This window comes from Mixophyes fleayi, chromosome 1, assembly GCF_038048845.1.
Source record: "Mixophyes fleayi isolate aMixFle1 chromosome 1, aMixFle1.hap1, whole genome shotgun sequence".
Lineage (NCBI taxonomy): Eukaryota > Metazoa > Chordata > Amphibia > Anura > Limnodynastidae > Mixophyes > Mixophyes fleayi.
This window is the reverse complement of record NC_134402.1, coordinates 359,892,535-359,907,851: the sequence shown is the minus strand read 5'-3', so window position 1 is coordinate 359,907,851 and position 15,317 is coordinate 359,892,535. Positions and strand designations below refer to the sequence as shown.

Sequence of the window (15,317 nt, the reverse complement as noted above, 5' to 3'; positions counted from 1 at the left end):
ATCAATGTATTACATGTGTGGGAAGGGCAACTATTGGCCTGACCTGTCTCTTTTACATATTTCTTACATGTCACTAATAGAACATATAAATATCATTTATATACATTCTATATACATGGGTCTTGGGGACCCATGGCTCTGCTGCAAGGCTCAGGCAGTCCCCTTTACCCTGGGGCTGGACGAAGTTTCACCTGAGGAATGATTTTTTTTATAAATATATATCGCACCTTGAAAACTAAAATAAAGAAGATGCAGCATTATGTTAAAGCTTTCAATGTGAAAGTACAATGGAATTATTGTATAAGTAAAACATGTCATATGCCTACATATCATACTGAATTTCTCTCTGAAATAATGAGTAACACATTATTTCTTAGTGTTTTAAGGAATGGCAATGTGTTCTTTACACATCCTTCTTTGATTATACCCAGTGACATTTTTTCATCATGTTTAGACATGGTGGAAAAACATCTAACTAACATCTAACTAACCAAAATGATATGTTTATAGTACTGAACAGAAATAAGTTTCTCATTTAAATGTCCTTTAATAGCAATGACAGCACGTGTGAGTCATATTCAGCACATTGTGTGGTTAGGCCGGTAAAAAGCAACTCACACTGCTGTAGGAAATAAAATGGATTTGAAGGACCATTAAATCTAATATACACATTTATATTAAAGGGCTGCTAACAGGGGAGGGCTGGCAAATGTTAGCCCAGGGGGCAAGCCTCGATTCAGCAGCCTATTAGTACCATTTTAAAGGGAAAAAAATGCAGATGACCCAGCCCAAAGTAGCCCACTATGGGACTGGCCCGGGGGGCAAATGCCCCCCTGCCCCTGGCCGCTAATAACAAAATACATATGTAAAACAAATCTGAAGTTATAAACTTGTGCCATGTGAACAGACAGCATTTTGTGTGCCACATGGCACAATCTGTCCTATTTTGCTGCACGCATATGTGGCCTATCTAGAAACTGATCCAGACTTGGGTTTGTGTCCAAAATTACAAATTTATATGTGAATGTTATCGATAGCTCCTTTATGTTTATGATAATTTATATTTTTAGATCAGTGATCCTTTAAGATCTGGTCTGAGAGTCTAGTTTCAAAATTTTGTTTTGAAATGGACCTTTGCTACTATTAGCAGACAATCTGTCTGCCACTTGCTTACAATTTTGTTCCCCAAGTCTAATTTCTCATTTTCTGCTTCATGTGCAAACAATACTGTACGTTAACATTCATTTTTTCCTCATGTGGAATGTCCTAATTAAACTTCTAAAACTTTTCAAGGCTCTTGCTGCAGTATCCCAGGGATTTCTCAACTGTTTGGCATATGGATGGACACAGCAGATGCTGCGTTGCTTGAAACAGAATGGCTACCGTGATGTGGACACACAGACACCCCTTCTGCGCTCACAGAAGAAGCTGTATGCCAGCACGCAGGCCTCCACCTGCTACATTGGACCACGCTCAGTGTCTGCTTTGTGATATGCACAGTGGCGTTGGTAGACTTATCTGTTGTTGGAAGCCTTTCCTGAAATACATAGGCATATGGTTCACCAGCACTGGCACTAAAATTCATTGGACAGGAGTCTCAATGGAACTTTGGAATATGTATGTTTATTTGACAGTTAATCTTATAAAAGACCTATGCGACCTCTACAGGACAGAGTTTAAATGCTAGCTGGTTAGTGGCACCGGGCTCCCCCAATTGCAGGATGCAAAATTCACTGATGCACAGTCAATGTTTGATTATCATAGGGGCAATGGGGCCCAGACCTTCACATTACACATTCAGTGGTGCAAGTATCATCCTGACGAGAGGTGAACTGAGCGTGGATTAAGGGACTTGCTGCACATTTTAATGAACTGTTCATTGCAATTACTTGTTGTATGAGGGTTTCTGTGTATACTAACAAGCGCTCAAGAGTAGATATTAAAGAACTATGACTTTTCAGGAATAAAATATACTTAGTGAGATCCTTGGCTTAAGCATCACTTACTGCATGTGGAAGTTTTTTTTACTGAACACTGTATTCTAACGTAATTATTACCTTCCCCTTAATTACCTCTAATTGTCTGGACAGGAAATCTATCAGTTATTTTTCATTAAAGGATAGATCCATCCAGTGGGGAACCGTATATGAATTATATATTTGTCCCCTAATGCTAGAACTTATGTCTATTTGTGAAATTGTTGGTGGTGGCAGCAATTTCAGTTGTTTTTTTAGGCAGCAAAATGTCTAGGCACACTCCAATTCTTGGCTAATTACAAATCTTGTCCCAATGTAATAATCAGGTATGTTAAGAGGCATGGGAAATATGCAAGATGTCAACCATTGACGCATAAGGTGCAATACATTGTTTCTTTAATAAGACCAATTTTAAAAACAAATCTTAGATTTATTTGCTATCATCAAAGTGTGCACTTGAAACTTCATATGCTTCAAACAAATCTAGTTATTTCTTTTCACAGATGCAATGCAATGTAAGAGTGATCAGAAATTAGTGTCAGTTTTAATGACACTTCTGCAACATATTTATTGATGACTGTTTTTTGTTAGTGTTAAATACAATAACTGACTTTGGAAAAAATATTATATTTTTTGGGGTAAAAATCATTAACCTTTCTGATTGTTAATGATGTAGGAGTCATTGTTCTATTACGTTCTTAGTGCCTATGAAGAACCATCAATGAAATAAGCGCATTCCGTTAAAACTGTGCAATATTGTGTTTCTCCAGCAGCTGGTATTCTGTTGTAAGTAATGTGTGTAAATAATTTATTCTAAGTGAAGGCACTGAGCTATCTCCAACTTCCTGCTATGTCTCAGCTGTTTTAATTGCTGTGTGATAACACTTATGTTCCCTGATGGCTGCCTCCTTTGTGTGTAGTGGATTCATTTTTTAAGTCCATTAAATACATATTGGCTGTTTTTTATATACATGTTGCAGTAAGGCAATCTCATACAATAAAGGTCTTTTTTTAATAAAGTGCTTTACTTGTACAAGTATGTCCACATTTTCTGTTATAGTGGAACATCAAAAATGCATCAACATGTTTTTCATTCTATCCCACCCATCTTCTACCATCCCCCTCTTCTTCCTCCTTTACCTAGGACATGTTTGTTTCTTTCAATTTTTTTTCTATTTGGATTTGTATAACAAAATTAATATATCATATACATATAAACTAATTTCATCTTAAACGTAATCTAACTTCATTTTTTCGCTCTCTTTATTTATTGTAGCTTTCGTTTAGGCTAAGAACTATTAGGGGGATGCACCCATTATAGGGATTACTAGGAATAAGTAGATCCCAGCCAATTCCCTAGTGACTTCCAGTACAGAGAGAGGAATACATTATTCTGCTAAGATGAGCATGTAGTGTCTTAGTGAAGTCCAGACCTACTGAGATGTTTGCTGTGTGGAGAGCTGATAATAGAGGTGCAGTTGAGAGACACACTGGGAAGAGTTCAGAGGTAAAAAAAAAACCAAGAAATAACCAAAGTTGATATTGACTGCTGTGAGCCAACCAGTGGTCAAAGTGTTCCAATATACCTCCACTTCTCCTACTGCTTTGGTTGTAAAACTATCAAATTCCGTTCACTTACATTTTCCATATGCCATTAGTAAATTACCATACCACCACTTCTAAATTTCTACTTTGTATACTGTCAAAAAGTATTGTCATGGTGACAGAGTCCCAACTTCATGAATAGAGCAATCGTGTATGTAGCATAAATGACCAGAGAGAGTAACTCCTTTGTGTAACGGGAAGACTGTGCAACTGATCAACCTCTAAAACACTTTAGGAATTTGTGTAACATTAAACACTGGTAAATTCTTATTAGTGCTTGGCAATCTTTACTAGTGGTGCTTGAGAATAAACTGGGTAGGCTGTGACGTTGCATGTGCTCTTAGTCACACCTTGCTTGGTAAATAGCAGTTGGATAGTCATCATTCATATCTGGCAGGAATGCTTTAGCTATAAACCACTCTTTCCCACAGCAACATTCTTTTCAAGCACGCTATGTCCTTCTACTCTTGCTCCATCTCTTACCTCGTGTTACAGTAAGCAAGCACTTCATATTCAACCCCTGCAACTGATTGACTTTGAAACTGCTCCCCATTTAAGTATCAAACAAGTTATTCTTGCAGGAGGATAATAATGACATCACTAGTGTTTGACTACCATGCTGTAGTGTTAGTTATGAGTCTCTATTGCAGTCAAGGAACAGATCATATAGCAGAGCTTGCGTCAGAGCTACCTGGCAGTCTAAGGCTGGTACCATTCAGGGAAGGTAAAATTAGATTTTCATTACTTTAAGTAAATTAGCTTTAGTATTTTCAAGAACAGTAGTTTCCTTAACGTACTTACAATTATTTATTGCTGTGAATTTTGATACCGTATATCAGAAAGGGTGATTATAAGATGTAGTAAGCGGAGATAGATAATATATATGCTCTGCGGCATTTGTATGTGCTCCAGGGGCCCCCAATTTATGTTCCCTTTCACTTCCACTATAAGGGAGCTGAAATCCCAAATGGACATCTGTGGTGAAACCAGCCTTCCCCATCGTTTCTCACAAAATGTGAACAAAAGCCCTTGCTTTTGTACCCCAGCCCAACAGAGTACAAATGCAGTGTCTAATTACATGTGGATAAGGGAACATTGTAGCTCATTGTAAATATGTAGATTGTAGATTGTAGATTGATGATGTGGCAGTGAGGTTGTTATTCATTGTCCTTAAAGTGAAGCCAGGGGGGTTATAGGTAGGGATCAGGTTGCAAGGACTGGAGGGGGGAAACTAAATATTGTCCATTGTTCTCATGAGACTAGTCCAGACAGGCCATCTAGCAGGGGAGGGTCTGTGGAAGGACAGCTCATCTCCACTCCCCTCTCCAACCCCCCCTCCCAGTTCAGCATTGACCAATGTTTAACAAGGAGAGGCCCATGGGTTTGCCCAGAGGTGGGGACAACACTGTGGAAAATAGACCCTGGATAAAAGGAGCAACTTATTCATTCTGGGACTGTAAGCTGCATGGTGGCTGGTCTTTAAAGTTGCCGTTCTCTATCAGTGAAATACATTGGCAGATCCACAGGTCGGACAGCCAGGTGACTGTAACTCTTTAAGCTAGTGGGGTAAGGGACAGATGATGTGGTAAACCTGCCTGGTATTTATTAACTGTGTGTGCATAATAATCTAGTGATTATTTTTATTACAATAAATGTGTTGCTTTACTTTCGAACTGCATTTGCCTGAGTGACTATACGAATACTAGAAGGTACCAGGTAGACTTCCCTGGAATGGGAAGGCACCCGTGGGTGGCCAGCCAGAGTGAAGTGGGTAGAATTGGTCCAGAAAACTTTGTATCTTCATAACCTTCACTACCCATGCTCTGGCCGCCCTGAAGAGCCTCCAGAACGGTGAGTAAATATCACAGGGTAAAAATGTTCCACAGGAGTCAGTCCTACGATTGGCATCAATAAAAGAATTCTTTAAGGAGCATAGGAAGAATTCATTGGCACTTTTTAAAGTATATCAGAATCTATATTAGTAATGATTTGCCTGCAATAGGGAGCAGAAATAATAATGATTAAGTAATGATTTTCCTGCAAAAGGGAGCACAAACAGTAGCACAGATATAAAGAATGAAGAAGGCGCTTGTAGAGTTAGGTTAGTTACTTGCACAACGTGAAGGCCCCATGCTTGGTTCCACTACATGGTGAATGCAGATTTAAAGCTATTTAGATTAGGGATCATTGATCACTGTGAAGAAATAAGCACCATGGTCTGCATATTGAAAACTGATCGAACCAGGACCTCTTCTTCCTTTGCTTTCTTGCAGTGTTCACTATGAACTCTGTAGGAGCTTCTCTGATTCTTATGCCGAGTGATTTTAAATTAGCGTTTACCGACTGAACACAGATAAGGCTGGATGGACCACACATGCCTATGTTTGCAGCCTTACAGCAGACTCTTAAAATTCAGCAAGTGAGCAGAGCGCTACAGTACAGATTAATGGCTTAGGAGGTTTTATCAACTAGTGTGATTTCAATCCCTATATTAATTACATCGTTACATCAGTTCGGACAGGAGCTTCATTATATTATGAATGGTTTGGACTTGATATAAGCTACCAACCATAGAGGAGGACACATTTTAGATATGGTGTTTATTTGGATTAGCAGTCATCCACTTTCCTACCAGCAATATTGCCCTAAGAAGAAAATCACCAGGTAAGCTAATAACAAATATAATAAGAAAAGTGTGTTTTCAGCTTATTCAGAGGCATAAGAAAACATAAGGAAGCTGAAAATCTCACATCAGAGGACAAAGCTGGACCGGGTCAAATCCTAATACTCACAATATGGTTTTTTATTTATGTGTGTTGAAGCCTAAGGGAAGTATACTGGAGAAATAAACATGCTCCGGAATAGTAACAATAAAAAAAACCTCTTGCAAATGCATTTATATCAATCATATAATTTATGTGAGTGTATAGGCTGCCATGTAATAATACTTGTCTTTTCCAAGCTGCAATGTACAGAATGTCTGTGACTACATTCACCTCTTTCTTTCCCAGAGGAACTCTTACCTACTGCTTGTCACTTTAATGCACCTCAAGTAACATATAACCTGAAGGTCACCGATTGTACATTTGAAAAAAAACACAAAAACGAACAAGGGTAAAATGTTCCTATATATCTACCCATACATTTATGTGCAGCAATATGTTTAAGCAGCTGGTGTAAGACTTTTGCAGTTATTTTTTCCTGAGTTTAGTATTGAAGGCAGGAAAGGTGAGGAACAGTAGGTAGCACTCCTCCAGATTTATGTTGGTGTCACACCTGTGCATTTCTATAGTTTAAAGGTCCACTGACACCTGCTGTAAAATGTTTCTAACATGCTCCTACTCCTTGCTGGAGAGCAGGGACTGCTCTGTGGTGTTGGTAGCTGCTCTGTAACACAGAACAGCAAATTAATTCCACTTGCTATTGTAAAATGTCAGTGGCAGGTGGTGTGAGGAGGTGTACTAATTAAAAGCTGCTATCTTTTGATTGGAGCTTGTGATTGGTTTTCTCACTCACCCAAATCCTCCCCCAACCATTATTTTTGGCCATTGGAGCACAACTAGCTGGTAGTACGGTTTTAAAAGTGCTTAAGAAAGCTTTAGGATTAGTAAGAAAGCTTTAGGATTAGTGTTTTTTTCATGTGCTATGGGAAACACTGCTTTGATAATTTAATAGGTTTTTCTTAAACGTCTTAACAGCTGATGTCTCAAACCATTACATGTGTAAATAATAATAAGAACATGGTAATAAAAATGACAGACAACCATTTTAGTTTTGAAAAAAATAAATTGGTGGCAAGAAAATAAACGGTCAGCTAAAACACCCAACACTAACAAAACATAAAGGAGGGAACTTCCGCCCCCACCGATGACTCCTGGGGCACGGAGCCAATCCAACCCCTCCTTTGGTTCAGTCAGGATCCAATGTAAAGGAAAGCCCAAGATTTCATTGAAAAGTCAAGCTCAACACATACAGCCACTTTAATTAAAGTGGGCAGCACTCCATGGCCCAACTCCTTTCAAACCCTACGACACCAGCATATTATTCACTGACTGCAGCTCTGTACCACCTACCTGTGGCTTCATCCAAAAATGGAAAACGTTAGAGGAACCCGGTGCTCCGTGCATGTGCACTTCGCCTCTCTGGCTGCAAGGGGGAGAAACTACTTCTTCCATCAGGCCAGGGGTGCTTGGGAAGTCAAGGAAAAAGAGCTGTTGTCTAAAGAAAAAAAAGCAATTGGTCTGAAGAAAAAGAGAGCGGTTGGTGTGAAAGAAAAAAAGAGGGGCAGAGAAAAGGGTTTTGGATGTGAGGAGGAGAAGAAGAAAGTGATAAGCAAGAGAATGGACAGGAGGTAGAAGTGGGAAGTCAGAAAGGAGAAGAGAGAGACAAGAGGAGACTGAACACAACGACATATACAGCAGCAGACTGAAATTTAAAGACAGAGGGAGAAGAGGAGAAAAGGTGAAAAATAGTGGAAAGTTACATGACAGGAAGAGGAACCAATTGCATGACAGAGGAGTGGTAATAAGAGAGTGGGAAAAAGAAATTAGATTGCCAGAAGCAAGACAAAGTACATTATTAAAGCTGACAAGCAAGAGATAAGACATCATTCACACCACATTAAATACCTATATCCCAATCCTGAGGAGATTGCCTGAAACTGGACCTGAAGTAATTTATTGCTAAGTACCCTTTAGTTTTATTAAACTTCCTGTTTTACTAGAAAGACTGAGCCAAATGTACATACTAGTTTACCAGGTGGGAAGTCCTGAAGATTAGTGACATATACCCTTGTTCTGGGACTGAGTTACGTTTTAAAGTGTAAGTTTAGGGATAGTTAGCCAAGCTTATGTACTAAGTCATATAAGAAATTAGTTACAAGAGTCCGGTATTGTTATGAAAACCACTCAAGAGAAGCTATAGTTTGGCTACATGTGACGAGCATTGTAGAAATCTGTGTTTATTACTATTTTATTACTGCTTGCTGGAGGGATCTCTACCATAGGAGTATTGCAGTTACTAGTTTATTTCTACTGAGAACTCATATAGTATTACTGAAAAGTAACGAGCTGAGCCTGTAGACATAAATACCAATTGCACATTATGATGTGTGCTACATATTGATATATATTAGACAGTCATATTTATTATATGTGAAAGTTATATTGGTTTCAACTGCCGTGTTTTTTACATGTCACTGTTTAGTGTGAACTGCTCACTAGAATAATGTTCAGATGCAGAGGTACCTCTGAAGTTAGTCTTTAGGATATTAAGAACTGTGTGTTATTATTTGATAAGCTAAAAGTTAATTTGCTGTTTAGTTTACCTGTAAGCTGATATACTGTTTTAAAGGAGTACTCAATATGCAAGCTTACAAAAAAAACAAAAAAAAAAACTAGCCTGGGGAACCACTCTAGATATAAACGTGCCCATGTGGTTTCTAAAGCTAGCTACAGAGTGGTCTTTGTTTTCTGTATTGGAGCCTGGGGTTTAGAGGAAGGGGGCAGAGGGTTACTTGTTCTCCCTCTGGTGTCACTGAACAAGGGCATTACCTTGCGAGAAGCTTACTGTCTGAAGACCAAGGTGGAGGCACTGCGCACCAATAGTAAAGATAAACTAGTGGGCCACAAACAGGAAACACCCACACACCCATATCTATACATGCCTTAATACTAAGAAAAGAGGTGTTACAGAACAAAAAACAAAGGATACTTCAACTAATCCGGGCTGCAACAATAAGGGCACGGAGTCTAAAAGGAAGAGGGAGGGTACAGGAAGCAGGAAGTGGTATATTTATTTTATAGGAGGAGCTGGGCTGATAAACAGATATTGATAACACAACCTCTGGGTTTATATCATACAGTCCTATTTGGGCTTAATTTTTTGTTATAAGCAAGTCCTAATGGTTGATGTCTTTACCTCAAACTACAAAACACCATTACATGTGTAAACAATATTAAGAACATGGTAATAAACAATGAGAGACAACCATTTTACTTTTCGGAAATTGGAAGTCGCAGCTTTATTCATTGCTGCAGAAGAAATTGGTGGCAAGAATGAACAGAACGTCTGTCAGCTAAAACAACCAACACTAATAATAAAGGAGGGCACATACGTACCCTCCTGTAACTCCTTGTGCACTTCATTAACTGACCTGCCAATTGGATGCAGCAGGTGTTGTATCAACAGGAATTTACCCACGGCCTTATTGGGCCTCTCCTGTACCATACAGGAGATGTAAGGTACAGGAGATGTAGACAATTCTCCTCCGACCAGCACTAGGATTAATATGACTGGGGAAAACGCTATTGTTTTTTTAAACATTTATTCTTAAGACTGTTTACTGCCACTGGCATTGCCAATTTAATGTCTGCAATCACAATGTTGCCATTTTCTCAGTGTATGGAAAATTGAAATACCGGCATTTTCATGTTGGTAGGATAAGTGTTGTTATTTTTTCCGTTCAGATTGCGGACCCAACCGATATATATTGGCATGAGAAAGGATGGAATACAAGAGACTGGGTAATGAGAGTGGATAGGGTAAGAAAGAGAATGTAATGAGTAGAGAAAATCACATAAGGAGTGTTCAGAAAACTGTAGCTTTAGCTAGTCATTACCTGAAGAAACTATTTTGAGAGCACACTTATTACTTGAACTTATTATTAGCGAACTGTCCCTTGCAATTAAGGTCAGCAAAGTGCATCAAAAACAGTGTGTAATACAAACTAGTAATGGACCCTTAAGCAACTGTCAGTTAATAATATATTGACATAAAACCATTATGCTTCAGGCCTACAAAATGTCACATCTGCCAACAAAAGTAAACTTGGGCAGGTTTGACCAAACACATAAGAAGATTTTGCTTCTAGCATTGTTTGCAGTTAAATCAAGAATCCTAGTTCTGAGACAGAGTACAACTTTAAAATGTCAATTCACAAGAAAAAACCTGAGGCATCAACACATAACTGTCTGAATAAATCATCTACAAAAAGGTTCACAAACTGCACACAAGATAAATATACAGAAATAGACTTCTTAAAAGCTTACAATGGAATAAAGCAAATATGTATGACACAGGCGCATACCATTAATCCCTGACTAACAAATAATGTTCATAATTTTGTATATAAAGTCATATTAAGAGATCACAAATCCTGTTGATATATCTCAACCGAGTTCATCATGGAAATGGCGCAGTGACTCCGCAGTAAATCTATCCAATGGCATGGTTGTAGATATATGAAACATACATATTTGCTTTATTCCATTATATGTATTTTTGGGTCTAGTGGTACCCTTGTTTGTATCAACAAGGCAGCAATCTGCAAGAGAGCGCTTTTAAGAAGTCTATTTCTTTATATTTATTTTGAATTTGTTCCACTATTGTGACTTTGTCAGCTGCACTCATGTTTAAGTATAGGGAACAGAGACAACGATATGTGAAAGACATGTTTAATGTTGACACTAATAACAACCTCATTGATGAAGGTTTAGAGGGGGCTATGAACAAATTAGAAAAATTACTTTTGCAGGAGAACAGAATATGGTGGGAAACAGTCACCTTAGAACACTATATAGAAGGGCAAATTATCCCATTGGGTTTGAAAATTAAAAGTTTCCTTCCTTTAGCAATCACACTAAAGAATTTGAACAGGAATGGGTCAAGATTATAGAAGGCTGTTCTTTCTCATTAATGAAACGGATAGTTGAGGAAAGGAGAAAGGAATTGAGAAAACTAGAAGATGAAATTATTACATTTGAATCTTTAATTAAACCTTTTTGGGATCTGGAGGACTACCAAAGGATTGAAGGCAGAATTATTAGGAGAGTGGAACGAGAAGATAGACTTATTATGAACAAGAAACAACGTAAATTTGCACGGGATAAGAAGGAGATTTTAACATCTACAGATTAATGGATTAAGACTAAAAATACAGATGTTGCCACTAAAATGCATAATGGGAATAAGGGTAACAAAAGAAGTGAGGATTATCACAATTATTGTGAACCATTTGACAGTAGGGATCTTTATGACGGTCCAAGCCTTTATCACCCTATGAGCTCTAGACAAGGGAATTTAAGTGATAGAAGAAAAGTTCATTCAAATGTAGGAAAGGTTAGATCAGATTTCATTGATAGGGAGATTTTCAAACAGAAAAGGAATATAGGAGATAGAATAAGAGAAAGGGAAACCTCAATAATGGAAGATAGTATCCCACTTTCTTCAAATTACCAATCAAATTGTTATTCAGATAAGGACAGGAAAAAAGCAATTATATCTCTTATAAGTTAAAAGATGATCGTGAACAAGAAGATATTACAAATGATTATCTAGATAGGGGTAGACAGAGTGGATGATCATACCATTGAAGGGTTGAGAAATGATCACAAACAGGAAGAGATTATAAAAAACAATTGTTTCTTGCGAAATAATTTTTGGGACTATCGGGAGAAATTAAGGAGACACGGATAGATGAAGGACAAAATAAATATATAAAATATAGAAGACAGAAAAAACAGAAAGTCCATAAACGAGGGAAAAAAGGGGGGATAGAAAAAAGAAAGATTAGATGGAAACAAAGAAGGGCAAAAAAAAGAAAATCTATTGTCGCCCTTAGGGAGAAACAGACTATGAAAATTTACAATCTCAGGGTCTGATTCATTAAGGAACTTTCCTCATTGTAAGTTGCGTAGAGTACTTTAAGTAAAAACTGAATATTCGCAACTCAAATAAGCAACGCAAAGTCGAAAAACACACCCACCTGCGGTCCTTCAGGCAACAGAAAATAATATGCAACGGATCATAAGCAATTTACAAGTTCCTCTACATTCACTTCTGCTACGTTAATACAAGAAATGTATACGTCACGGCCAATGTGGGAGGTCCGACGAGTTTGTTTACAAATGTTAAAACACAATCCAGTGGTTAAATTCCACATTGTCTGGAAAACTTGTTATTTCGGCATCTACGGCTTACAGGTTACATTATGTACTCAGCTTTACCCAAACAGAATGCTGACCACAGTCAAGTAGCATGGTGGCTTGAGTGGCTTGCACTTCTGCCTTACAGCACTGAGGTCAAGAGTTCAATTCCAAACCATGGACTTATCTGTGTGGAGCTTGGATGTGCTCTTCAACATTTGCATGGCTTTACTCTGACGTTGTAAGTTAGTTTTTTCACTACAACTACAATGACACCTGATTGTGTGAAGTTGTTTATTTTGTATGGTATTTGACATATACCTTCCTTAATGATTATGGCCCCCAGGGCACATTATGTGTAAGCTATTACTACGGATGGCCTACCTCTTGAAGGGGTGGATTGTAGTTTGAGGCCACACGTTCCTTTTTGTGAAATGCAAATAGCAAATGCAAACCCTTTTTCCCTCATCTACTGCTTGTATGCTATTTACCCATCTTGCATAGATAAATACTACAGCCAACACCGGGTCAACGCGGTGGCTTAGCACCTCACCCTCCCTGTGCTGGTGTCATGAGTTTGATTCCTGACCATTGCCTTATGTGTATGGAGTTCGTGTTCTTCCCATGTTAGTGTGGATTTCCTTGAAAAATCCTAATCTATACTAATGTATCTTTGTTTGCTGCTAACAAATTGACCAGAATCTGTCTGTGTTACAGCTATTACATTGTAAGCTCTTTGAGTCAGATTGCCTTCTCTGGACACTGAGGCAGTAATAGTGGTGCTATATAAATGGTGCAATGATGATGTAGTAGTAACAAAATAATCTATCTTAAATGCTATCATTGTTTTATTGAAATATCCATTCTTTATTGTCCTTATACCCACATGTTGTGCAATTGTAATATATTAATAAAGACACACACACCAATGTTTCTGTTTTAAACATATTTATAACAACATCCAAATTATTCAACTATTTACAGAAAACCTAAAAAACTAAAAAAATTAATCATAAAAATTGGCCCATAATTGAGTTTGCTTCTGCAATTTTTTTGTATATTTTTTTTTTTTATTGGTAGAAAAACATTTTAGCCCGAATATCAGGCAACGATGGGGGGGTCGGGCCACTCAAAGGCATCATCGCGAGATGGAAAAGAAAAAATAACCAAAAATAAATCCCTGGCAACCTAATTGTGAAAACAGATAGGAGTTAGCACAGATGTGTACTGTTATATTACTTTAAAATTACAGCAATGTCTAATGGGATGTCAAATACATTTGGAGCAAGAGGCGTAAGGCTTTTGTGTGGCAGTATTATAAATATACACAATTCTGTTGTGGCCAGGGAAGGGGGGGTTGAGAGTGTATTTTCCAAAAAATACATTGTAGGCCCATCATGATGCAAACCTGTTACATTTATGTCAACTTTAATTGAACATGTGTGACATTAGGGATTTATTACCAGTACGATGGACATATAAATAAAAATATGTAAAGGCTTCAATGAAAATACTTACTATCTCCCAAGGCCTCCGCAACTTAAGGTACCACCTTCTCCTCCTGGTGCAACGTCATTGGCTCTTCTTGGCCAACCAGTTGGGCCTCGGACTCCACCTGGCCCTCTGGCTCCAACTCGGACTGGGGCTCGGACTCGCCCTGGCCTTGGCATCACCCTCAGCCTCGCCCTCGGACTCTACCTCCACCTATAGCTCCTTTTCCTGGGCCTGGCGTTGTTGCCGACGTCTATAGCTTGAATAAAAAAAAAAATATTAGTGTATTGTTCAAATATTCACTTGTTTAATATAGATGTAGTCCGATAATCATGTGATCAGACATTGCGAACCTTTTAATTGCTACCACAGATAAATATTAACTTCTCCCAAAGGATATAAACATGACAGACACAAACCACTTCACATGGACTGTAACAAATGATTGCTTTTGGCTTAGAGATGTGGACTATCTCACAATGGCCTAGTGGTCCCATAGATTGTAAGCTTGCGAGCAGGGCCTTCTCACCTCTTTGTCTGTTTTACCCAGTTTGTTTATTAATTTACTATGTTTGTCCCCAATTGTAAAGCGCTACGGAATATGTTGGTGCTATATAAATAATGATGATGATGATGGTTAGCACTTCTGCCTCACAGCACTGGGGTCGTGAGTTCGATTCCTGAACATGGCCTTATCTGTGTGGAATTTGTATGTTTTCCCTGTGTTGGCGTGTGTTTCAAACGGGTGCTCAGCTTTCCTCCTACACTCCCAAAACATACTGGGAGGTTAATTGGCTGCTATGAAAAATTTACTCTAGTCTGTGTGTATATGTTAGGTAATTTTGTCCGTGTGTGTGTGTGTGTGTGTGTGTATGTTAGGGAATTTAGACTGTAAGCTCCAATGGGGCAGGGACTGATGTGAATGAGTTCTCTGTACAGCGCTGCTGAATTAGTGGCGCTATATAAAGAAGTGATGATGATGAAGATAATGTTGAAATAGTCCTTTATTGGGGCCCCATCACAATTCAAACAGCCAGATAATGAATGACAAATTAGGTATATATAATACAGTAGGTGTTTTTGTTTGACCTTATGTGACCTTATCAATATTTGTCCTTATAAATATGTGACACTCAGCTAAGGACAACTGTGAGTGTGGACATGGTTTTCAAAGATGACGTTCAAATCTTTTTTCAATAACAAAAACACGTCTGCCACTGTAATCTTCAAAATGATTTTAAGGTAAGGTCATCAAGTTTCCTTAGTGGGTAGCTGTCACTCACCGGACCATGAGTGCCTCTGCGCTGGTGCGTGGTTCTCT

At 38.3% G+C, this 15,317-nt stretch overlaps 1 protein-coding gene across 1 annotated transcript in view; it reads left to right on the top strand.

The window, feature by feature from the left end:
- Positions 1–3,086, top strand: part of TMEM116 (transmembrane protein 116) — a 75,904-nt gene extending 72,818 nt beyond the window's left edge. The window contains exon 11 of the mRNA XM_075178486.1: positions 1,294–3,086. Within this exon, the coding sequence (XP_075034587.1) occupies positions 1,294–1,491 (198 nt within the window). The 3' untranslated portion in view covers positions 1,492–3,086. The remainder of the gene's footprint in view (positions 1–1,293) is intronic.
- Positions 3,087–15,317: the final 12,231 nt, after the last annotated feature.